The following is a 23743-nucleotide window of genomic DNA, read 5'->3' on the forward strand; positions in this document are numbered from 1 at the left end:
GGAATCTCTGGACGGATGTTCTACGAGAGTGGCATTTTTCATTTTGATCTGCGTTTTTCTCTAAGCAGGAAAATGTTAAAGGCCGTTTCCTTTAGAAACACAAGACAAGTATAGCTCCAAATACCAATTACTATCTCCCTTCGCACTACATCAAAACATGACAAAATATGAGGCTTTCATGTCAATGCCATCATTGGTGCGCCACCAATGCCATCTAAGTGCCACTAAATTCAGTGTTCCATACATTTACATAAAGTACGACAATGGTAACAGACCAAAATACAAATTTGCATCCTTTAGTACAAAGGATGGAGAAATATATATTTTTCCATGTAAATTGGAATGGTCACGTCAACGCTATGCACTGTATCTAAATTTGCTAATAGGCCTCGTCAAGGAAGTTATAGTTCAAGATGTCACAGAGAGTACTTGGTGGGAGGGAGGAAATAATAAATGACACCCGTGTGAAACCAAACGAACAATATTTACCGGGACTCTGAAATTCCGATTCTTGCAAATGTCACAAGGATGAAATACACAGCGGAGAATAAATAGCAGCCATACTGTGGGGATGATGGTCATTCCCATACATTTTAAATGCCATTCCACTATACAAGAATACATGCAACTATCGTTGCTTCAAACTGGTATCTATATACAGAAGTTACAATGAGAGAAAATGCAAACCAGGACGTCTCGAGGTCTACTGTGATTGAACTATGTACACTTCATACAACAGGGTTGCTTCCCTTCACCAAAAAGGACACCACCTGAAAAGTAAAACGTAAAAGTCATTAGTTAACAAAGCCTGCTAACTTGTAGAATTATTCTTTCAATCAGTGCAAAATTAGATGACGAGAATGACATGAAACAAACTTTTTATGATGAAATTAAAAGTGAAAAGGAACTGTTCAATGCCACCTTCGTTCAGCTGTCATTTCTGCTAACAAGTTAAATGAAACCATGCATGTTATACCAACAAATGCGACACTGACCCGCATGTCATCTTTAAGCACTTACTGGCTAGTGTATGCCACCTTGTTACAAAACTTCGAGTGTGCATAAAACAAGTAAAAAAAGGCGGGAAGGCACACTGGCATCATACCCAACATAATTTTGGCACAGATTTTCATGTGATGTGGCTTGAATAATTAATTTCTGAACTTGCAATTTAACAGATAAGCCATGATCTACTTCACGAGTATCTCCAGAAATTAAGGAGCTGTGATCTACTGCATGTTGGATAGAGCTTGCAGTAAATGAAGGAGTGGAGAAATCACGTCCAGTCAGTTTATTACTCATCCGGGCCATGACAACCACAGCACGTTCATTCAAAACTTCATTAGCGTCACCAAGCTGATTAACAGCCTACATAAAACCAATTGAATATATAAACATCATTGAAGAACATTATTGCGAAGGTTCCTACATTTAAGATACTATATGATACCTGAAGAAGTTCCCTCTCACGAGCACTGCGTTGAGGTTGAGGGAGCTCTCTACTAGGAGCAGATTCCTCAGCATTCACAACAGCAGGGACATGACTATTGGTGAACATTGACATTTGTGGGACCTCATTAAAGTTGAAAAGGCGCCAATTGATGAGGGGATCATGAACAAAAGCCTGAAAAATAGGGGAACCAGATTGACTTACCTTATTGTCATTTCAACAAACAAGAATCTATATTTTCCTTTTAGCATTGTATTGAAAACCAAACCAATATATTAACCAACTGGAAACCTTTACCTTTTTTCTTCCTTGAACTGGATATAATTACCTCAACACTATAAATTTCTTATAAGTTAAGAAACGAAACTTGTTTTTCACACAATTAATAGTCTTATATCATTTGTAATATTGCAAAATTTTAAACTTTTTGTATACTCATCGATTGCTGTTGCTTTCACCAGTATCCACTGTTCTACAAATGTGGACTTTCAGAAGATATTCAAAGCATGCAATTAATTTGATCTCTGTTTCCCTATGGAGTAGGCTCACAGAAGTACTAAATAGAAAAATAAACTTCAGTGTTCATACCTCCATCATGGCCATAACACTATCCTTGTGTGTTCGGAGAACTTGCATCACATTTTCACAAGTAGAGCGGAAATTGCCCTCTATACCACTAACCTCCATAGCTTTCAGAAGCATTCTTGTCAAACGGAAAGGAACCTACATTGAAAATATAATTTTACGCATACTGCCACATTTTAAATTCAAAGAACCATCATGTGCATTAGGAAGCGTATGATAATGCAGTATTTTCTAGAATGCACCTTCTCAGGAAACTTTTCCCGGTTCATTGAAGCTTCAAAGCAATCTCCAAAGTCAATATGCAAGATCTTCCCACTGCAAAACATAACGAGTATGATTAATCCCATAAACTAGCACTTTTCTTTCCTCTGCTTTGTTCTAATCATTATATACCTGTAGCGATGCAGCATAAGGTTACTAGGGTGTCGATCACCTAAGCCAAGAAGGTAACCAACCTGAGAAAAAGCAATTAGCGTTAAATAATTACCATGTTTTCAAAAAATAAAAAACTCAACAATAAAGAGAGTGAATTAAAAGAAAAATATTGTAGGTGCCCTGAATCAAAACAAAGCAGCTTTATTAATTTATTTGATAGAAACAAAGCAAGGTTAAAAAGCCTAGTAGACAAAAGCACGTGAGATGGCCAGCAACAACTTCTTTGGTTAGGAGTTAAAACTTCGAATCCAACAACTAGATGCATCAAGACCTTATTTCCCTGTTCATAATCTGGAACAGTTCAAAGGCATAAAGGACCGGATGATTTGGGATTATCTGCTTCCATGTCCTAAATCTTTTAGACACTATTCAACTATATGGAACCAGAAATGATTGTCAAATTATAGCCAAAAAGTCATCCCCAGTAAAGTATTCAAGTTAACCAAAAAACACAATTCAATTATTTGGCAAGGTTGTTTGGAAAACTTGCCAGTCAGCTAGACTGGCAATATAATGACATTCATTGAGAGTTTCATTAATCAAGGGATGGAATCCTTTAAGAAAGCTGTTAAATAATACAAGGCAGACACATAATATATCCATGACTGCTAAACAATAATACAAGGTGGACACATACCATGCTCATGACTGCTAAACTCCGTGTGTAATTTGTTCGCCTTTCTAGCCATACCTCAGAAGTGCGACTTTTTAACCAAAGAACCTGGCAGATAACATTACTTGGTAAAGTTAAATAGTTTCCACAGGAGAGGAAGAAATAAATATTGAAGAGATGAATTTTCATTCCATACCCTAGCCAGGTCATTCCCTTCAGTATTGTCAAGAGCATACTCAAAGACTTCAACTTTAGCTATGAGTGGTAAATTGTCATAATCTGGAGCGAAACTGAGCATGTATTTGTGCTCTTGATTTAGGGTGATCTGAAATGATTAAGACAAACAGGAATCCATCAATTGCAGCTGTCTCATGACAAAATACCAACATAACCATATACTAAACACATGAAGGCAGATACTTCAACAGTCATCACCCCACTACTCCATTACTCACGGATAAACTTTAATGTACCTTTCTGGCATCCCTATATTCTCGAATGAGATGGTGTAGTGTGTCACAATTAGGAACCCATTCAATTAACCCACTGTTTGGAGATAATGGAATTACAGCATATCGGTGAATAGACAAATCCTTCTCGACAGTTTTTCTTGAATTCTCCAGCAGAGTATTCACCAATCCAAACAGCTGACAACAGCCAACAGATTTTTAGCATTAACCAGCAATTAGACCCAAATAGTAACATCTAGCACAACAGAGCACAATAATAAATATCTCAAGCGCAAAACATAGTTTACCTGCATTACACGTTCATCTTGGCGCAAATCTTCATGTCCCTTCAGTAAGAAGGCATGATCTTCCCCATCGCTCCCATGAATAGTCAATTTCCGGGGTCTCTGTTTTGATGTTATGACAACAAGCTCAGGTGCAAATGATGCTATTGTTACTACTGGTAAATCTGAAGCATGAGAAACCGAGTTGAAAGATTAGCCAGGAAACTGAGGTTTGATAATTAATAAGTTTTGTAACTAGGATTACCAGCACGATATGTTCCAGGAACAGCAAGCTCCAAATTACAGCATTCTACCAGCTCAGGAGAAACAGACTATCTTTCCACAACCAGAGAATGGTAAGTTCCATTTCAATAACAAGCTAAAAATCAACATAAAGATATATAATTCTTGCCTGCAGGTCAAGAGTTGTCATGGCTTGAAGCTGCTTGTCTATTCGTCTGAAGACATGATAATATAGATCCCATGCCTGTTCAAATCATAGTTCATATCATTAGCTTCTTCTCAGTTTTGATACAAGCGCACACCTCCCCATCCATAGCTTCAACTAAGCAAGCCTAACATGTGACTAGATTACTTCAGCTATGGAAAAAGATGTTCCTGCTCTTGGTATTTTAGGTGTATTTCTCGTTCTTCGTTCATACATATTTTCGTTCATATATTTATATATTATCAGTGAAAGGTATGCTCCACATGACACAATAGGCCAACCATGCTGTATAGGAGTGAATCACGGGCAAGAAAACAGCATACCCATAAAATGAGTGTGGTTGAAATGTGCATGCTAAGATGGATTAATGGCAACAAAAAAAGAAGGAAATATTAGAAATTAACCAATTTTCCACTATTCAGAAAATTGGAGATAAAATGAGAAGAATGACTAAGATGATTTGGGTATGTTTAGAGTAGGCTATCAGAGGCACAGAGGCACTGAGTCAGAGAAATCAAAAGGAGATTGTGGAAGGAGGGAGACCAAACATTGTGGATGGAAGTGGTATCGAATGACTTAAACAGACTTAATATGGAGATGGATATGGTTTATGATTACACCAAATGGTGCAAAAAGATACATGTAGCTGGCCCCGGCTTGTTAAATTAAGGCTTTGTTGTTGTATCAGCATTTAGAGAGGAGTATATTAACAATACACTAAAATATGTGCGGAAAGAACTGTAGTAATGAATAGAACTTTCCCTGGCCCTACAAAAAAAACATTTGCCTTTTTTTTTTCTTTGGTTTTTTTTCGATTAATGTTTTTTTAAAATTTTATCCTTTAATATCAGATTTTTTTTTTATATAAGGTTATCCTACTCTCATGACACAGATTGCGGGTTTGGTGGATTAACTCAATTGGCTAGGTTTTTTTCTCCTTATTTAACCTTTTTTTCCCAATTTCATCCTTTAATATTTGGTTAATTGAAAATTAGACTCCATGATTTGTTTTCTTAGCTTTCTACTATGTTAATCCGGTCTCATGACCTAGGAAAAGTGCTTAATAGGTTAATCCGAGTTATCTCGAGTTGTTTTTTGTGTTTTATTTAATTTATTTATTTTTTCAGTTTTATCATTCAATATTGGGTCGGTTGGGAATTGATCTTCATAGTCTGTTTTGATTTGTTTTCCATAGGGATATCTTAGTCTCGTGATCAAGGTAGGGAGTTTTGGTATTTTAACCAGGTCATTTTTTTTATTTTCTTTCCAAAAGAGGTTATCTCAATCTCATGTCCTTCAACATTGGATTTGATTTTTATTGAGTTTTCCCCATCTCATGACCCGGGTTACAGGTTTGACAAGTTAATCTTGTTGACTCATTTTTTTTCTTTTTTTTAATTGACACTTTTTTCTGATTTCATGATTTAATAGTGTTTGATTGAGAATTAAGCTTCATAAATTATTTTGGTTTGATTTTTACAAGGTTATCTCAGCTCATTTTTTGTGTCATTTTTTTAATTAAATTTTTTTCAAATTTTATCGTTCAACATTAGATCCGACATGATCTTGAGAATTGAGCTTCATCATTTGTTTTCATTTGCTTTTTATTGGGTTATCTCAATCTAAAGACCAGAGTTATAAATTTGGGTTAAATCAGGTCGTTTTTTTATTATTTTCTTTCTATAAGGTTTTCTTGATCTTGGTAGCATGACCCAGGTCATGGGTTTAACGGATTGATTTGGGTCTTTTTTTATGTGTTTTTTTAATTGATATCTTTTTTTAAGTCCCATCCTTCAACATTGAACTGATTGGGAATTGAACCTCATAATTTGTTTCAATATTCTTTCTATGAGGTTATCTCGGTCTTATGATTCGAGTCACGAGTTTAACAAATTAACTCAGGTTGCTTTTTTAGGTTTTTTTTTTAATTTCATCCTTTCGCATTAAGTTGACTAAAAATTAGGCTTTATCATTTATTTTGATTTGTTTTCCATGGGATTATCATAGTCTTACAACTTGGGTCACAGATTTTACATGTTAACCCGGGTTGAACAAAGTCAATCCAATATGTTATCTTAATATTAAAAAAAATGTCATCTTGAAAATTTCGGAGTCAAACTATGCTTTTACAGGCCATTCAAGTTGCTTTTGGACCCATAAAGTCAACTAGGTCACATCAAGTCAACCCCCATAAGGTTTAAATTTTATTTCCACTAAAAAAAAATTAGCAATATTTGAACATTTTTCCTCCGTTCAAGAAAAACTTGACCTGACCCACAGCATAATACAGGTCAATGATCTAGTTTCACCTAAACTATGTCCTTAATGGACTTGGCTTAGACTACAAACCTACAAGGGTGATTGCATGCAAGACAAATGCATGTACAGCTATTTGGATTGTTCAAACAACAAAACTTGAAAAATAATACTACGTCTGTAAATTGAAAGAAAAAAATGGCTCGTGTATCACAGGTAAAGAGGTTTTGGTACTCTAATGAAACTAAGTGGCACTCTAAAAATTTGTTGATGTTTTTGATGCTTTGACGTGAAAGTTATGTATAAAAGGCAACAGGGAAAGATCCATGTTTGCAAATCTGAAAATGGCAATCAGAAAAAACAAAGATTTTTCAACCAAACCATCCACCTCTATGCAGATTCATGCACACACAAGAAACGCTTGTCATTTTCTTAACTAGTAGAAAAGACCTAAATAAAAACTCACATAAATCATTCCCTCAAGCTATCATACCTGAGTAAGCTCCGCCTCTTTTACAGTTCTCTTGTACTTCATGCAACAGTCCCATGCCTCTAACAATTCATGCTGGTATGCCTGCAGTCATAACAGCTTATGGTTATCAGCTAAATGTATAAATGAAACAGCGTGCCATAATGCTAGATGCTTCAAGAAATGACCCGATTCAAGAATTATAAATAGGTTTCAAGATTCAGAATAGAAACATGGCACATTCGGACTAAAAAAAGGCAAGATCCAGAATTCAATAATTGAACTGTACTTAAAAAATCAAAACAGTTTCAAAATAAGATCATATGCACTGATAGCAGATACCGCAGAGCAAAAATATGAAATGACTACTGCAATAATATTAATAGCAACCTCAATGAATGCTCTCTCTTTTATAGTAATATTCTCCTTCACAGCACCCTCCTCGAGCATTTTATGCAGAGGCTCTAGCACCTTTAGCATTCCCTCAATGTTATGTTCACCAAAATATAAACGACTTGCTTCTTCCAGTCCCTCATGCCACATTTCATGCCAAAGTATAGCGACTCTAATTAATTCCGTCGATACAAGTTGTGCCTACATATAAAAGATCATTATTAAGATAAACCAAACTACAATAAACAATTAATCAATTGCAAATAAAACACTTAATTAACCTGATCCACAAGCACACCACTATGCTTTCGAACTTTGTTTACCACTTCCTCAGCAGCTGCTTTACGTAAATTGCTTATAGATTTACAAGCCACAAGAAGAGGATACATAAGAGCCTGCAAAGATATCAATTCCTCAAACCCATGCAGAGGTCCAGAAGCATTTGAGTTAAGAGACATCTATCTTAAGAATCTACATGCAAGGTAAAACTTGTGCATCCAAAGTAACCTTTATGAATGTATTGGAAGAGATTCCACGTGTTGAATAAAGGAAGATTCCCACCTTTTAGGTATAGAGCAGTCAAAATCCAGTTACTGCTGTAAGAATTTTTAGAACTTGTGTTTTTGACTTCAATTCAATTAGGATTTTCTCACTCTCAGAAGTTTTTGTCCATGCTTAAAGAAATGAAATACAACAGAATATTAACTCAAAGAAACAATAAACAAATAACATTTCATAGTGCAAAATTGATTTGAAAAAGTCCTGGATTGTTAAATGGAATTCTAGATCCAATGCACAAACTCAACAATTTTATATCTCAGTTCTTCCATCTAATAGTAAAACACCATGGTTATCAATTTGGAAAGCATCAAGCAGAAAATGCTCACCTGTGGATGACTTTGTCCAATTCGCACAAGTAGTGATTGAATTAGTTCTCTCACAGCATGGGTATTTGAATGTATCCTGGCAATAATTTGAGGTAGAACAACAAGCCACGTGTTGATATTAACATGAGAAAATCCTTTCTGCAGTGCCATCTGAACTTCTGCACTAGCTCCATGGTTGAACCACAAGGTAAGAAGGCGGAGTATATCCTGAAAAATATAGCACAATTAATAACATATCAGGAAAATGGGAAACAATGCATAATAAACAACACTCCTCTCCCTTGCAAAAAATGAAGGCATCACGATATAAATTCATACCAACAGTATTAAAAATGATCAAATACATGCTAAGACATCTCCATATAAATTTGAAAGTACAAACTGCAGTTCATTGAAATTATGACCAGATTCCCACCATAATCTCCATCTCTTGTAACAACCAACAAGGAGCCTATTCAACAGAGAGTGACTAAAGCTATAATGTCGAAAGAACAAATAGAAAAGTCATCAATGAAAAGACCAAAGTTTATAGTGAAAGCTTTAGTCAATAGATGGTGTCCGCTTTCTTTTAGGAAGCCTATATATGAGTATTATTTACCTGTAAACTATCGTCAACCCCTTTAGCATTTGCTGCACAGGCTATTGAATGAAAATATCCAGTGACTGCAGAAACAACAAACTGTGAGGCTACATTTGGTAACCCTTGTAATGTATACTGTGACATCACTGCTGTATTGAACAAAGCCCATGAGTGCCATGCTTTTCCCCATTCTGTTGCATACTGGGTGGCATTCCTGAATGAAAAAAGAATCTCTGCACAAAAGGAAAAAAAAATGAATACAAAAAATAAGACAAGAAAAACTCAATTTCTTGCAGAAATTAGTGGGGAAAGGAAGCAGGCACCTTGTATGGAATCATCATCCAAACCAGGAGAAAGTGTCCACTGCCAGGCTCCAAGTGTACGATACACACGTGCCAGGAGATGAACATTTTGACCCGTGCTGCCCATTAAACCTATTGGTGTGATTGATTGCATATTTGGGGCACTTGAAAGCTCTATGGCCAAATCCTGTAAAAGTTATAGGGCAGTTAAGATAAATATGTAGCAAGAGAATCAGAATCAGAATCAGAATCAGAATTAGCAAATGAGACTATATGAATATGATAATTGTGTCTGACATGGTCACAGCTAAATCAGTTATACACACCTGCAACCTAGCAAATGCTTCTTTTCGCTTGTGATCCTCCCCAAGTGACCATTGATATTTCAAGTACGCCAGCATTACTTGAGGAGGCCCATGGTATCGCACATTTTCAGGACTTGTCTCAGGGTCATACTGTTTACAATACAAAACAAGATTTCAGCATGCAAAGACAAATGAAAGTCAATCCCAAAATTAACATCTTTGTTAGTCTCTCAAGACATGTACCACTGACCTGTAAAAGTTTAACCAAAGTGGATCTAGCCTGACTAATCCGATTACTTTTTCGACAAAGAGAAGCAAACTTGAGCCAATTATCAATGTCTTCCGTTGGAGGCAGTACAAGCGCTCTTACAGCCAAAAGAAGTTGCCAGACCTGAAAAATCAAGCATAAAAATGGTCAAACAGATCAGAGCAAAAACAATTGTCACTATCCATAAAAGCTTTTCACTGAAAGTGGGAAGCAATTGTCAATAAACTCTCATAAACTTCCTATATTTTTTAACCTAGCTTTCAATGCCATGAACTACTCATCCTCAGGAAACATCATTTTCACAATCATACATCCTGGAAACCTCATATACCACCACATCATATCTAGCAATATTCATTTGCAGGAAAATATCTCAACTTCAGTCAGTTAGCAGGAAACAAGAATGCGTGCGCGCCCGCACGCGCGAGAGAGAGAGAGAGAGAGTATAAAATAATCTCTACCTCAACATTTCTCTTTGCTCCTCGTATCCTCTCTGTCCACATATTTCGAATAAGGGCCCGCCGTCCTTCAGCAACAGGATTTCCCACAGGAAGTGTACAATAGTCAATGACCTGTTAAAAATCAAATTACCAATCCATACTCCAGTTTAATTTTCATGCCTGTATGCAGAAATAGAATGAGAAAGGTTGATGAATTCTCAAAAACTATTGAGCAAACCTCCTCTAGTTCTGACAGCTGCTGAACACGGACCATATTGACGTAAGCACGTTCATAGCTTTCCAGAACCTAGAGAAGAAAATAACTTGAGATATCATAAATTCATAATAGTAGATGAGAAAGAATTTCATCTGGAAAGAGAAGTCATTTAAGCAAAAGCTGACTTGAAAACCCATGCTTCATTGGAAGTATAGTAATGAAATAAGAAACTAACCAAAGCAGCAAGCTCAGTTGCCAAGCACTTCCTAGCTCTCTCGACATACTCACGAGCTTCATCATACTTGCAGAAACAATGGTAACAATGAAATGATTAACCACACAAAACAAAAACAAAAAAGCAAATAAATTGGAATTAATATAGATCTAATTCAAAGAGTACCTTCTCTTTACGAACTAATAGCACAGCCCTGAAAAATGTGCCGTTGCTACTTCCATCACCACTAGCAGCAGTATTCCCCAAACCCCGAATTTTGGTTTCATCACCATCATCTAACCGAGACACATATTCTGCCATCTGATCCCATTCACCCATGTTCCAAGCAGCGCTGGCAGCCTGAAACAAGCGCATCACAAAAAATAAGCACGCGCAGGGATTAAGTTAAAAAATATGCATGAAGTTCAGAAAACAACCATTGGAGCCATTTCCAATCGAGCGGATGGCTCAGCTGGTGTCCAATATTCCTTGCATAGGTTGTTAAGCTCTTCCCAACGAGCTAATGCAGCAAGGCAACGCATCCTCCCTGCATAGAACACAAGGATGATTACTTTCAGGACACAAGTCAAGATCTTTAAACTCTTGGAATATGGAAGCATAAAAACATAATGCATCCCCATCCCTCAAATTGTAAAAAAACATGGGAGGAAGCTGACTATGAAGTTCAATATCTAAATGGATGATTTAGGGGGGATGTCATTGCAAGAATAGGCTATCAAGGTAATGCAGGCCCAATGACCCAATGCCTCTAGGTGGCTTCCATCGCCAATAAAAAATGCTTCATTTAAAGATGATCTTTCAGCAAACCAAAAGGGACATCCTACATGGCTCATCCTGTAAGAACCGATACTTACTACTGTTAGCAATCACAGCCCTTGACAGAAATCATCTGACAAGCTTCGTCAAGTTGGATACAAGAAATGACTAAAAGCAAAGCCATGCAGTTAGTCAATACAAGCAGAGAGGATACAGGTTAGCTTAGCTAGTAGTCACTTGTAATGCACGAGGTTTCTAACATTTTCCGTATTAATTTTCTTTTAGCTATAAATGTCTAAGTTATTTGGATTATTTAGCTGTCATGTGATTAACATTTGACATATAAATGAGAAAAAAATTTCCTACAAGAATTAGGACTAAAGTCTTAACTAGTATGATTGTCTACTAGGGATATTTTTACTAGTCAATGTTTTAAATCCTATCGATCAATTTCAGATTTTAGAGATTTCTCTGTGAACTTCAGACCTCCTTTTCTTGTTCCAACTTCAATTTTCTTTACTGTTTTAGTCAATATTGAGCTATAATTTATGTTTAGTGTTGTTTTCCTCTTCCCAGGCTGCATCAACTTGGCATCATACCAAAAAACTTGGATAGAAACCCACACATATTATGGAAGAGACAAAAAAGGAATACTCAGATTGCAACCAATGGGCCTCCCCATAGACCAAGAAAAAACACAAGAGAGGATCCTTATTGGACATCTGACTTCCTAGGCTATCCTGACCCATGAAAAGCCATACTGAACATTTGATACAATCAGTATATACATGAACTAGCTTTAAGAAATTAGTGGTTCCCTGATATCACAGTCAATTTCTTCATTTGATTCCACCAATTTCCTCTTCATTTTAAGCGCATAGCAAAAAAGAGCCAAGATCAGATTTTTTATATAAAAAGGTAGGCTGGTATGATGGAATGACTCCAAGAAATTAACTAAAGAAATGAAAATAAATCAAGCAGTCATAACAATCAACATGGACTAATTAAAGCAAACCTAATGTAGCTTCCAGTACAAGATGTGGACTCGAAACTTGGGAGGCTTTGACAGTGTATGCTTTGAGAGCATCATCCCAACGTTGCAACTTCTCATACCTAAAAAATGCAGGAAAATTGAAGTATAAGATATTTTTATCTGATACAATAAACATCGATGTTTTATTCAGAGTACAGATATATATTCCTTTCATGTCAATGCTTGATAATACCATGACTCCTTAAGTTGAACATCCAAGAGTTGTTGGGCATAGGTCAATATTCCAACAGCAGCCTAAGAATCAACAATGGATGAGATAAGAATGATAAGAGATTAAGACAAACTGACAGAAAGTTTTTAAGAGGCAGCTGAAAGGTACAAGAAGTAAAACATTGCTCTTCCTCAGAACAGACCTCGTGCTGGTGTAGCTGATTATTTATATGAATGAGAGTTTCAACTACAGCAACAGGATTGGCATCCATCTTCTTGGAGCGTGAACCTTCAAATTCCATTTCTTTATAATGTAAAGCCTTGGCAAATGCACGACACTGGAATGTAGCATTCACCGTAAACAAAGAATGACATATACAACTTTTAATATAGACAGAAGCATGAGGGCTATGCAGTTATAGAGTTGCTTATTAGTAGGAAAAAACCTTATCTGCAAGAGCGCCAAGAAGGCGGATGTCTATAGGTAGAGGTTTCTCATCATGTTCCATGAACTCTGCCTGCAAAGAAACATCAATAAGATAAACAGCGCACCCTTCATCTAATAGCAGAACAGGGAAAGCATGTCAAAATTCACAAGGACTACATACATTATTTCTAACTTCCTTTTCACAATTTAGGAGCCAAGATGAGGTCAATGAGAGAGAAAGGTTTAGAAATTACAGTTACTGTATATTTTATCATATCCTGTAAAACTAGAGTATTTAGGGATTTGTTTTAATCAGGAATGTTAATGCGATTCAGAATCTTAGTTTATTTAGGACATGGACTATAGTAAGGAGTTTTTTTATTGTGTTTTCCTTTTCCTACTTAGATTTTTATTGTGTTTAGATCAGGACTACTAGGGTTTTTGGTGCATCTAGGAATTTAAATTGAAATTACAAGCATTTGATTTGGTTTAAGGATTGTAACCGTGTTATTTCTTCCTCTTCCTTTTCACTAAACACTCGTTCTTCTTCTTTCTTATATTTTAATTTCTTAATGCTACAATCACTTATTATTATTCACAGCCCAAATCGACCCCCAAATTCTCCTAAAACACATCTTTAATCCAAAACCCAATTCAACATACATTACACCCTAACCAAATTCTCATCTAAAACACTAAAATTTCAATTTTCAAGGCTGTCCAGCATCACAATAACTCCTCTTGACAAATTTTATAATGCTGGCACCGGATATCAGAGACAATAGCATAGGATAACTTCTTAATGATGGCAATGGATTATACAACTAAATCTTGCATGTCCTTATAACCTGTTCCTTTAATCTCAATGCACAATCCAAATTCCAATTATCATTAATAAGGGCAACCACAAATGGATAAACATTACCAGATATCATTTCATGAGAAATCAGGACCATTATCGAAATATTTTTTAATTGCAAAATTATGCATCATGTGAAGATTCAGGTAAATCCTCGTAAAAGTTATATAGTGGCCTAAAGTTTGGGAAATTTTGAACTTAAATTTTCAAATGTGGAAGAAATGGAACACCATAAATAATTTGAGCTTTACTTACTCTAGCAAGCTTTGCCCAAAATTTATTGCACATTCCTACGCTGATAAAAAGGGCAAAATAGAAGAAAAGGGACTAGTTTCATTGAATTGTTTCTAAGCCACATACAGCATCAATATCTGGAAGAAGTATCATTGCTAAGATGAAGTCAGGCTGACACGTGGCCAAACAGAGAGTTATCGATTCAGGTCGCGGAGTTTTAAATACATAGCTATACGAACCTCCAACTGTTCAAGTTGTAGGGAAATTTTTAGTTGGTTACTAAAAAACAAAACAATAAATAATAGCTTTCACACACTTAACAAACCAAGCAATAGATTCCAGTGCACAAGGATGGAAAAAAAATTTCCATCTTAAACCACAACGTGGTTTCTTAAATTATTAATAAAAAACAACATCCCAACTAGACATACCAAGTTAAGAAGTGTTGCTAGAATCTCTGGAGGAATATTTGGGGATGAAAATGCCATCTCCAAACTCCGAACCAAATGTTTCTGACTAGCCTCATTTAGTTGTGCCCAGCAGCTAACAAAACCAGCAGCAAATAACTCTCGTCCAACAAAAGGCTACAAAAGCTGTGGATCAGAATGGAAACAGCAAGGGTAGGTTCATCAACAGTGCTATTGTCCATACCTGTAACTGTGCAAGCCTTGCACAGGTTCGTAATGCTGGAGAAGGAGACTCCTTTAGAAGTTCAATGCTCAAATGCCTCATCCACTCTGCCCAATCTTCTCTTGTACTGCGCTGAGAAGCCTCTCCAGCAGTACGTAATCTACCATCATTAACCTGCACAAACTTACATTAGTTAAACCAAACAACAAGACAATAATGCAGGCATGGTTGAGATAAAATGCCATGCATCAGAACAGTAAAGTCAATATTTTTAACATGCCCTCTCAAACAAGAGCCAATTGGGCTTAAATCATGGGTAATTCATCTATTCAGGGTAGGTCTCCAATAGCTAATTTAGAATAGGATTCCATAATATTTTTAGATAAGCACAATGCACCAGTATTATGGCTTATTAGTCAGTGCTAGAATGCTACTACGTGTATGGCATGCTTCTAACTTGGTACATGCCTGTGTTTTGTCCAAGATTCAAGCCCTATGGGCTATAACTTGAGGGAATATCTGGAAGTAATATAAAACTGTTCTGGTCTCACCTAATAGCTTATGCTTTTTAAGTTGGATGATCTTTTGACAATCAAAACCATGCACATGAAATAATTAACCGAAATCATTTAATATTTATAACTTTTTACATGCACACAAACAAAATATCTGGAGCTAGCAATCTAGACTTTTACTTAAAGACTTGGTATAGCCTATAAACTAAACAAAAACCATTGAGCATACACACATAAGACAAAGTTACCTGATGGCCTCTAAGATGTCGTTGCATGTCAATACCATCTTCATAAGGATCATTTTCCATATCATTTAAAGGGTCACTAATAACCTCCACTGGAATTCGTCTGCTCAATCTTTGTGCAGCTGTACTCCCCAAGATTATAGGCTCACGTCTCCTAAAGCGTCCTTCAATTTCTTCAAATTCTTTATGCTGACAACAGAAAGAACTTAAATTTAAATTAAAAAGGAAAAAATAGTCATATCAATTCTGAAATATAATGCAGCAACCCAAGAGAAGGTTGTTATATTAGCAAGTCAAATAAGCACAGACCCGCAATCGATGCTTCAGCAAGAGTTTGTGGATTGATGGGATGAAAATGGTGAAATCCTCCCCTAATGCATGAGCTAAACAACAGAGTGCATCAACAGCATCTTTCCGGAGTTCATCATTCTTCCTGAAAATTACAAGCATGCACATTTGGAGCCTCGTGCTAGAGAAAAATGCAACATGTACACAAAAAACATGGAATTGGGGGGGCATGTCATAATAAAGTTACAATATTGTCTCCAAAGTGAAGTAAACAGAGATTGTGAAAAAATCTAACCCCAAGTAAAACCAAGCAAATATCTTTACAATTACAGAACCATAGAAGAACTGATGTTGATTTTCTTCTAAGGTTGAAATATGGGTCAAGACAATCATTTAAATATACAGAGACGTGACTTTATCAATAAAACTATGGAATTCCAGAAACCATCGACACCTCATTTAAATATATAGAGGACTTCCGCTCGCAAAGCCCCCCCTGCTACCGGGGGAGGGGGTGGGGTGGGTTGTGGTGGATCTTTAACCAAGGTTTCAGAGTCCACGACGAGGATAACCGTTCATGATACACTTTTAGTACCAGGTTACATCACAGAAGAGACTTCCATGCAACAGAAACCATCAAATATGCTGGTAGGACAGGAGAATCAATTAAAGAAAGGTATGAAAAGAAAACAGTACACCTTTTAAGAGTTTAACTCAAATTGGCAAACAGAAACATGAATAGTTAAGGAAAATGGACTAAGAGGACCATGTTTGATTTTAACAGACATGCATGAATACACACACAAACAAAACCAGGAACCAAAACAGGTTCTCTATATAGAGAGTGGAAGCAGTGAAACCTACCCATCCAACACTAACTTCAGGTGATGCACAAGAGCAGAAATGTGACCGGTAACCTGAAGAAAATAATATAAGAGTATATGTCAATTAGATACAGGAATCCTCAAATACACATGCATACATTTGTGTCTATACACATGCTAGCAAGTGTTTGGTGATAGAGCTTTACAACACATTAAGAGATATGTTTTTATTCCATTTATGCAAAACACTTTAACTACTATGACAATATGATAATATACAGTAGCCATCTGGATCCTATCATGGTAGCACGAAGCAACAATCATAGCGGTCTATTTTGATGCAGAGTGATTTTACAAGCTGAGAGCCCACCTGAACACAAGGGATCAATCTCGTCAAAGTTTTGATGGCAGCCCGTCTTATATCCACAGAGGCATCCACTTTAAACAGTCGAATGAGCGCAGGAAGAAGTAGATGCATATGTTCATCCAATGTCCCTACATTGTGTAAGCATGATGAGAAATTCTATTCAGGCTGCAATTTGGCATTTTGGAAAACAGAATGTTCTGTATCCACTGCAGCATCCACTCTGAAAACATTCCAAGTGGAATGAGAACCAGGATGGAGTTCTTTGACGTATTCATGAAAAAATACCACTTTCCTTTCTAACACAACACCACAATGAAACTAAAGTTGTCCATAGACCATACCCCAGGATGAGTTGAATTGCTTCAATTTTTAATTACTAGCAAATAGAAGAGCACGTTAGCACATTATCCAAGTCTTGACACATAACTTCCTAGTAGATTCTAGAATCCTATACAGAAGAGAGAAGGTTCTACATTCTTTACACTCTTCCACTTGATTAATAATGCATTACAATGATTCACAATAGTTGCTAGAAATATATCGAAGAATGAAAAAAACCAGTGTCTCATGAGAGTACTAACCACCAAACACTTCAAGTGTGTGAAGTATATCTAGAACATAGCTATAGTCATTACACCTTTCGGCATCACTTAGAACTTGAAGACAACAAGGCAAAATGACAGGAAGATGCTTTCTGAATTCATCGTTGAGAGCCAAGCAAAGCTGTTCCACTAAATGCAAAACCTGAATAGAAAAAAAGAAAGCATGCATGTTTGAGAGAGAGGAAGAGGAAGAGACTAAACTATACACAAGAAATTACAAGCATAGCCTCCAAACATGACATGCAGGTAATTCCAACCACACCAAATAATGGAAACATAACTTACTGGAAAGCCACGAGGAGGACGAATAGGAGCTGGCAAGCTGAAGGATGACCACAATTCAGATATTAGAGAGAGCAATTCAGGGAGATATTTACGAATGTGCTGCACAACCAAATCAAAAACCCAATATCTCATTAACAGAAAAATACCAAAATGCACTACATATCACTTCACAAAATGATAACTCACCTGGCGCACAATGGATACCAGAGTTCCAAGCTTCCAAGTTATAAAGTCTTTAAGACAATCATCACATGTTCGAACAGTGTGAAAGAGATCAGGCAAAACCTACATAAAATAGGAAAGGAGAACACATGTTAATCAAGTATAAAACAACAAATGTTGTCCAGGATACCAAACAAAATTACAGCTCGCAAAAATGAAATACCAAACAAGCACTAACATCATCCAACAATATAAATATATTATCTAGAAACTTTTTTAAGTTCCAAACCAAACAATGACATTAACATGGAAAGTTATCTTCACCTTTTGAAAAAACACTCTTTCTTAACTTTCCTGATATCAACTTGTGTTATTAAAAATTTTCCAGTTTTGTGTGTGAGTGAAAGAGAGCAGACTACCACAACTAGAGCTAAAGCCCAGAAATGAAATTGAGCAAAATAAGTAACCAGGTGAACTTCCCAATAAAGGAGTCAATAAGTTAAGATTAAAACAAGGGCAAGCAACATGATAACGAAAATCCAGCAGATAGAAGCACATAGAAATAAAGAGATGATGTGGAAGGCAAAAGGAAGCCATTTCAAAGACTTAAGTTCCAATAGAAAGAATGTATGAGGAAAAAAAGAAAAGGAATAAATACAGCTAAAGATTAATTCACTAACCTTAGGTAAATATGGTACACAGCCAAGGCCCATTGACTAACCTCGCGGATCATAAAAAATCCCAACAATGATTAATGGTGTCAGAAATCAAAAATGAAATTAAGATAGTGCAGTCATTCTTATCAACGAAAAAAAACAGCATGCACTGTGATAATTTACCTTAAATATGAACATAAGAGATCCGACCACCCTTTGGTGGTAGCTAGCAAGTGAAGGATCCCTTAGAATTCGCATGAGGGAGTTGATTGCAACCTAAATTCATCGTAAAGGAATGTTATACAAACAAGAATGAGAACAATGACAAATGCAACATAAGCACTACCGTTGAGTAATAATCTTCTGATGTAGCAAAAGATGGCCAAAGGTCCATAGGTAGTTCATCCATTGATGGGATGTGTTGACCTGAATCACTGGCTGCACGGGCAACCTCACCATGTGAACCAGGCAAGTTTTGTTGGTTTCGTTTATGCACGTGGGGATCCAGAGCTCCCATGATGCCAAGAACCTGAGAGCCAAAAAGTTAACCTTGCATCAAATAGTTAAAAGGATATAGCCAAGCATTTTAGTTGGCATGTAGCTACCTTCAGTACTTCACGTCTAGTAGTCCACCCTAATTCACCATTCAACAATTTGAGGAGTAAGCCAAGTAACTGTGGATACTCAGTATAAGGAGTTATGACATACCTATCAGCAAAAAGAGAAGGACCTGATCGAGCATTAATGATTAAAAAACAAACCTTATAAATGACTCCAGAATTTATATTATTTACATCCCAAAAGTGAAAGTAAAGTCATTGCATCATTGCATTGTGACCTTGTTGTCTATACCAGGACGAAAAAAGAAAACCGTCAACACTATAGAATTCCCTACTTTGTGGAAATGCATCACTCTCAAACACCTTCATAGACAACTGAACCATCTTTCCTTGCATGAAGAAAACTGGCTAATTTAGATGTTCAACTTTCCCCAGGATGGAATTATTCCATCCACATTACGTAATGAAGAAAAACAGAGGAGAAGAGGAAGGAGCATGTGGGACCTTATGCACAGCTTTTAAGAATGTGCTGTTAGCCCAACACTCATCTACATTTCTAATCAAGAGTCAAAAATAGAATAGAATAAAGAAGTCATCTAAGATGGTCCAACTACAAAATCAAGTGGCAGAACTGTAGATCCAACTAGCAACATTTTTTCTCTATGGTGTGAGATGTTTTACTGAGAAAGAACTATTTACGATCTATAGCATGCATAGTACAGCAAAATGAAAATAATTCTAAATGAAAAATAAGTATTGTAAAGTTTTTGTTGCTGCATTCTGTGGAAATCATGAAATTTCAGAAAAAGTAAAATAGAAAAAATATCTTATGCTCCATCCTGACCAAAAGATGAAAAACCCGACATGATCTCAGTCATGAAAAAAAAATTAGCACGTATTATTACCAATTACGATTCAAATAAAACCATGAAACAAAAGGATGGAAAATAAAATATTTATCATGATTTCAAAGAGACAATGGCATGCCACATACCCAGTGCTCTGAACAACTTGCCCAAGAGTTGCAACAGCCACTTCACGCTTTGTTGCTGCTGCTCCATCTAACAAAGCTTCGACTATCAGAGGCATAAGTTCTGAAATATATTGCCTCATAGCAAAACCACCCTAAACAAGTATCACAATCAAAATTAACCATAAACACATCAGAATAAGAGGGAAATATATCACACAGCTCCATGTAGATAAGGATAGGATGCAAAACAACATATATGGAAACAGCTGATACAGCATGTCCCTTGGTCTATTGTTCCGGCATGGAAATGCACTACATAGATAGACTTCATGCATTGTAGGGTTATGGGTATGAAATCAAACAGATCCTTGAATGCAAATTTGAAAGACATTGTTGCAATCAGGTTGATTCCTAATCCAGCTAAAACTTCAGTTTAACATCGAAGGAGAGGGCAAGAGAAGCAATCAGATGTGGTCTTAAAAAGCAGGCTGAACTTTCTTACTTGTATCAATGACAGAAAGTGCCACAAGAAGATTTCTAAGTATTTAAATGTTAACAAGCATCATGGAAATAAGAGAGAAACAGAAAAACTTATTAGCATCGCTAAAGGTTCGTGAGAAAAAGGCCAATCAACGATTTATATTCTTCCCAGATAATGAATTTCCCAGATAATGAATTTCCAAATGAGACGTAAAACCCAATTCATAACAGCACATCACCCCCCCCCCCCAAAAAAAAAAAATTAATAAAAAAAAAACCACATACACCAAAAACACAAAACCCGACCCAACCACACAGAAATTTAAAAAAAAAACTTTTCTTTTCCTAATTGCAAGCAATCTATAAAACCAGAGTTCACCCACCACTCTAGCAAGATCTCCGACAGTTACAAGAACTCCACTAATGATACCATTATTGGCATTTACTCCTGTGCCTTCAAGAAGTCTTGCCACAAGTGCCTGCACATTGGACACCCAATATTTTAAGAAGGAAGATAACTAGAAGAGCTAAACAAAATAAAAACAATACACAGATCAAACCTTGTGTACTGGAGCAATGTATGGAAGCACAAGTTGTTCACAATTACGTATCAAACAACCTAATAACTTTGCACTTTCTTCTCTGCATTTGTTATCTGCACTGCTGACAACACAGGAAAGTTCAATATCAGACAACTTCACAGATTGGTTGAGAAAACTTCTTTCATCCAACCCAAATTATTATAATTTTTACAAGTAATATAAGTTTGTATGATAGCACAATATCTAACTGTTGACATCACCTCTGTTTTAGATAGGTCAACAGCTGTATGAGATGACGACGGAGTGCAGGAAGAACATATGCGGGATTCTTTTCTGACAGTCTCCCGGCCACAGAGATTGCATACTCTCTAACGTCAAAATCCTGTTAAAACAGCAATTTCCATTTACCAAAAAAAACAAATGATGGCATAAAAGCATTCAAAAACAGAAACATACACTTTATGGAACTGAGTTATATGAAGTACAACCGAACAGAAACATCAAATGAAGATTATAAAGATCGAAAGGCCCAAATAATGACCAACTCTCTATTTTTGGAGGAAAGATGTTAATGTGAGAAGTATCTGAACCAAATCCTTACTCAAATATGCAAATTCTAGAATTACAGAAGAAAAATTGAACATGAAGATGAGAAGACCACCTTAACAATAAACACCATTTACAGGAGAAAAAAAACAGTCTGAAAAAATTCTGTGTATCAGGTTTACTAACAAATGCATGCAAAGAAAAAGGGTTAATACAGAAATCAAGAACAGAAAAAGAAGGTAACAGGGAAACTTGCAGTCAGAGTATGCCTGGAATTTCCCATATCTATGAAAAGATGCAGCTACTCAGGAATTTTTCCATCACATGTCCTATTTACTGTAAAGAAAACCCTATTGCTTAATTTCACAAATTAGCAGGAATTACAGACAACATACCCATGATTGGAAGTGGAATTATTTCTAAATCTCCCATTCTAAATCAAAATAAAAACATTTCACAGATCACAGTGTGATTCTTCAAAACAGATGAGAAGAATAGATAGAGAGGAGTAAGCAATCCATTTACCAAGCTACTGGAACCAGAAAGACTAGCAAGATATCATGTACTTTCCAGAATAGACATTACAGGAAGCAACTAGCCTTGCCAAATAACCAAATAGATAGTAAACCAAAAGATTATCAGACAAGAATCCAAAATTAAATTTGAAAAAGAATAAAATTGTTAATGCAATGTTAATGACCCATGAAATCTTGTGAACGGGTGTTTGGGAATGTGGTAGGGGTTGCTTTTCAAAGTGTTTTTTATTTGGAAATGCATCAAAATAATGTTTTTTTATTTTTTAAAATTCATTTTTGACATCAGCACATCAAAACAATTAAAAAACACTAAAAACAATTAATATGAAGCAAACAAAAAATCAAATTTTGATGAAAAGCAGGTTCAACCTCAATTCCAAACGGGGTCTAAGTGGTGTAATTTGATTCTGATCCTGAGTTTTAGAAGCCAACATTTCAAGTATTCAATTGCAAGATGTACAAAGGCTACAAAATAGAATAACTTCAAAATAATGATAGAGAATATCACAGAAAATCTGGGGCAAGTTTCAAATCAAATATACTTTCCATTACCGACAAGCAGTTGACAAATTCACCCGTCACAATTAATGCATAACCAAAATAAAGTCTTCCATCACATGAAATAACTCCAGGAGCCACATACACACCTCATCATTCAAAGCAGCAAAAACTGCACTGAGAATATCAGCTTGTGCTAGAAAATCATCAAAACCTCTATTTCCATGAAGAGAGGAAAAGATAGATTGGCGAACAGTGACATCCGCGTCTGCAACAGCTGCAATGAGAAGCTTTTCCACAAGCTGCAGATGCACCATGTCAGATTACAAGCAAGAGCTAAGAAAGCTCACATTATCAATCACACTCAACTTTTGTTTTTGGCAAACATGATAAACTAATCTTAATACAGGTCTCAACTACTTGACAAGCTCAAGCAAACATGAAGCTGACACATTAATACATATAACCGAGCTGTCTATTCATGTAACACGTAACAAAAATTTGAAAAACAGTTACAGACATGCATAGACAGAAGCCACAACTGGAAGGACACAGGTCACAGGAAATGATGGGAACAAACAAACAGCTCTAGACATGGGAGCATAAAACATCATTTAACAAGAATAGAACATCAAGAGACAGGAAATAGAACAAACTAAACCTCCTCGACAAGACGCCATCGCTTTCCCCCAGTACGATTGGACCTGCCAGAACCAACCTGTGTAGATACCATGGCAGAAAAGGAATTTGCAACTAATTTACAGCAACAAAGTGCAGCATCTTTCCGGGTAGCTCCATCTTCATCATCCAAATATACAACCACTGATTCTCTGGCAAACTCAAGAAGTTCATGCCCCTGGACAACAAAATAGCTTCAGAACAGAATCTTAAGTGCAATATGCTTCAATTTGTATATATATATATGTATGTATATATAT

General features: G+C 36.2%; 1 protein-coding gene across 3 annotated transcripts in view; it reads right to left on the bottom strand.

Annotated features, from left to right (window-relative positions):
* Positions 1–465: 465 nt before the first annotated feature.
* The window catches only part of LOC133698913 (serine/threonine-protein kinase TOR), a 29790-nt gene continuing 6512 nt past the window's right edge, over positions 466–23743 (bottom strand). The window contains exons 10-57 of one of the 3 annotated variants that reach the window (XM_062122033.1): positions 23467–23661; positions 22955–23107; positions 21486–21607; positions 21244–21343; positions 21067–21162; positions 20225–20355; positions 19276–19378; positions 19017–19199; positions 18854–18946; positions 18695–18730; positions 18039–18137; positions 17853–17951; positions 17547–17709; positions 16969–17093; positions 16639–16691; positions 15796–15919; positions 15490–15675; positions 14748–14900; positions 14528–14680; positions 13023–13094; positions 12780–12914; positions 12599–12660; positions 12388–12485; positions 11033–11142; positions 10782–10955; positions 10617–10682; positions 10403–10471; positions 10186–10296; positions 9707–9847; positions 9478–9606; positions 9173–9338; positions 8868–9082; positions 8270–8476; positions 7664–7777; positions 7380–7583; positions 7014–7094; positions 4229–4303; positions 4082–4148; positions 3841–4001; positions 3557–3730; positions 3280–3408; positions 3108–3191; positions 2429–2490; positions 2278–2350; positions 2039–2173; positions 1451–1624; positions 1106–1368; positions 466–770 (exon numbers count right to left, since the gene is read on the bottom strand). In XM_062122033.1, coding sequence (XP_061978017.1) covers positions 752–770; positions 1106–1368; positions 1451–1624; positions 2039–2173; positions 2278–2350; positions 2429–2490; positions 3108–3191; positions 3280–3408; positions 3557–3730; positions 3841–4001; positions 4082–4148; positions 4229–4303; positions 7014–7094; positions 7380–7583; positions 7664–7777; positions 8270–8476; positions 8868–9082; positions 9173–9338; positions 9478–9606; positions 9707–9847; positions 10186–10296; positions 10403–10471; positions 10617–10682; positions 10782–10955; positions 11033–11142; positions 12388–12485; positions 12599–12660; positions 12780–12914; positions 13023–13094; positions 14528–14680; positions 14748–14900; positions 15490–15675; positions 15796–15919; positions 16639–16691; positions 16969–17093; positions 17547–17709; positions 17853–17951; positions 18039–18137; positions 18695–18730; positions 18854–18946; positions 19017–19199; positions 19276–19378; positions 20225–20355; positions 21067–21162; positions 21244–21343; positions 21486–21607; positions 22955–23107; positions 23467–23661 — 5937 coding nt within the window. In that variant the 3' untranslated portion in view covers positions 466–751. Of the gene's footprint in view, positions 771–1105; positions 1369–1450; positions 1625–2038; positions 2174–2277; positions 2351–2428; positions 2491–3107; positions 3192–3279; positions 3409–3556; positions 3731–3840; positions 4002–4081; positions 4153–4228; positions 4304–7013; positions 7095–7379; positions 7584–7663; positions 7778–8269; positions 8477–8867; positions 9083–9172; positions 9339–9477; positions 9607–9706; positions 9848–10185; positions 10297–10402; positions 10472–10616; positions 10683–10781; positions 10956–11032; positions 11143–12387; positions 12486–12598; positions 12661–12779; positions 12915–13022; positions 13095–14527; positions 14681–14747; positions 14901–15489; positions 15676–15795; positions 15920–16638; positions 16692–16968; positions 17094–17546; positions 17710–17852; positions 17952–18038; positions 18138–18694; positions 18731–18853; positions 18947–19016; positions 19200–19275; positions 19379–20224; positions 20356–21066; positions 21163–21243; positions 21347–21485; positions 21608–22954; positions 23108–23466; positions 23662–23743 lie in introns of those variants that run through there. The other 2 variants (XM_062122025.1, XR_009843211.1) reach the window with 2 other exon arrangements.

This window comes from Populus nigra, chromosome 1 (genome assembly GCF_951802175.1).
Source record: "Populus nigra chromosome 1, ddPopNigr1.1, whole genome shotgun sequence".
NCBI lineage: Eukaryota > Viridiplantae > Streptophyta > Magnoliopsida > Malpighiales > Salicaceae > Populus > Populus nigra.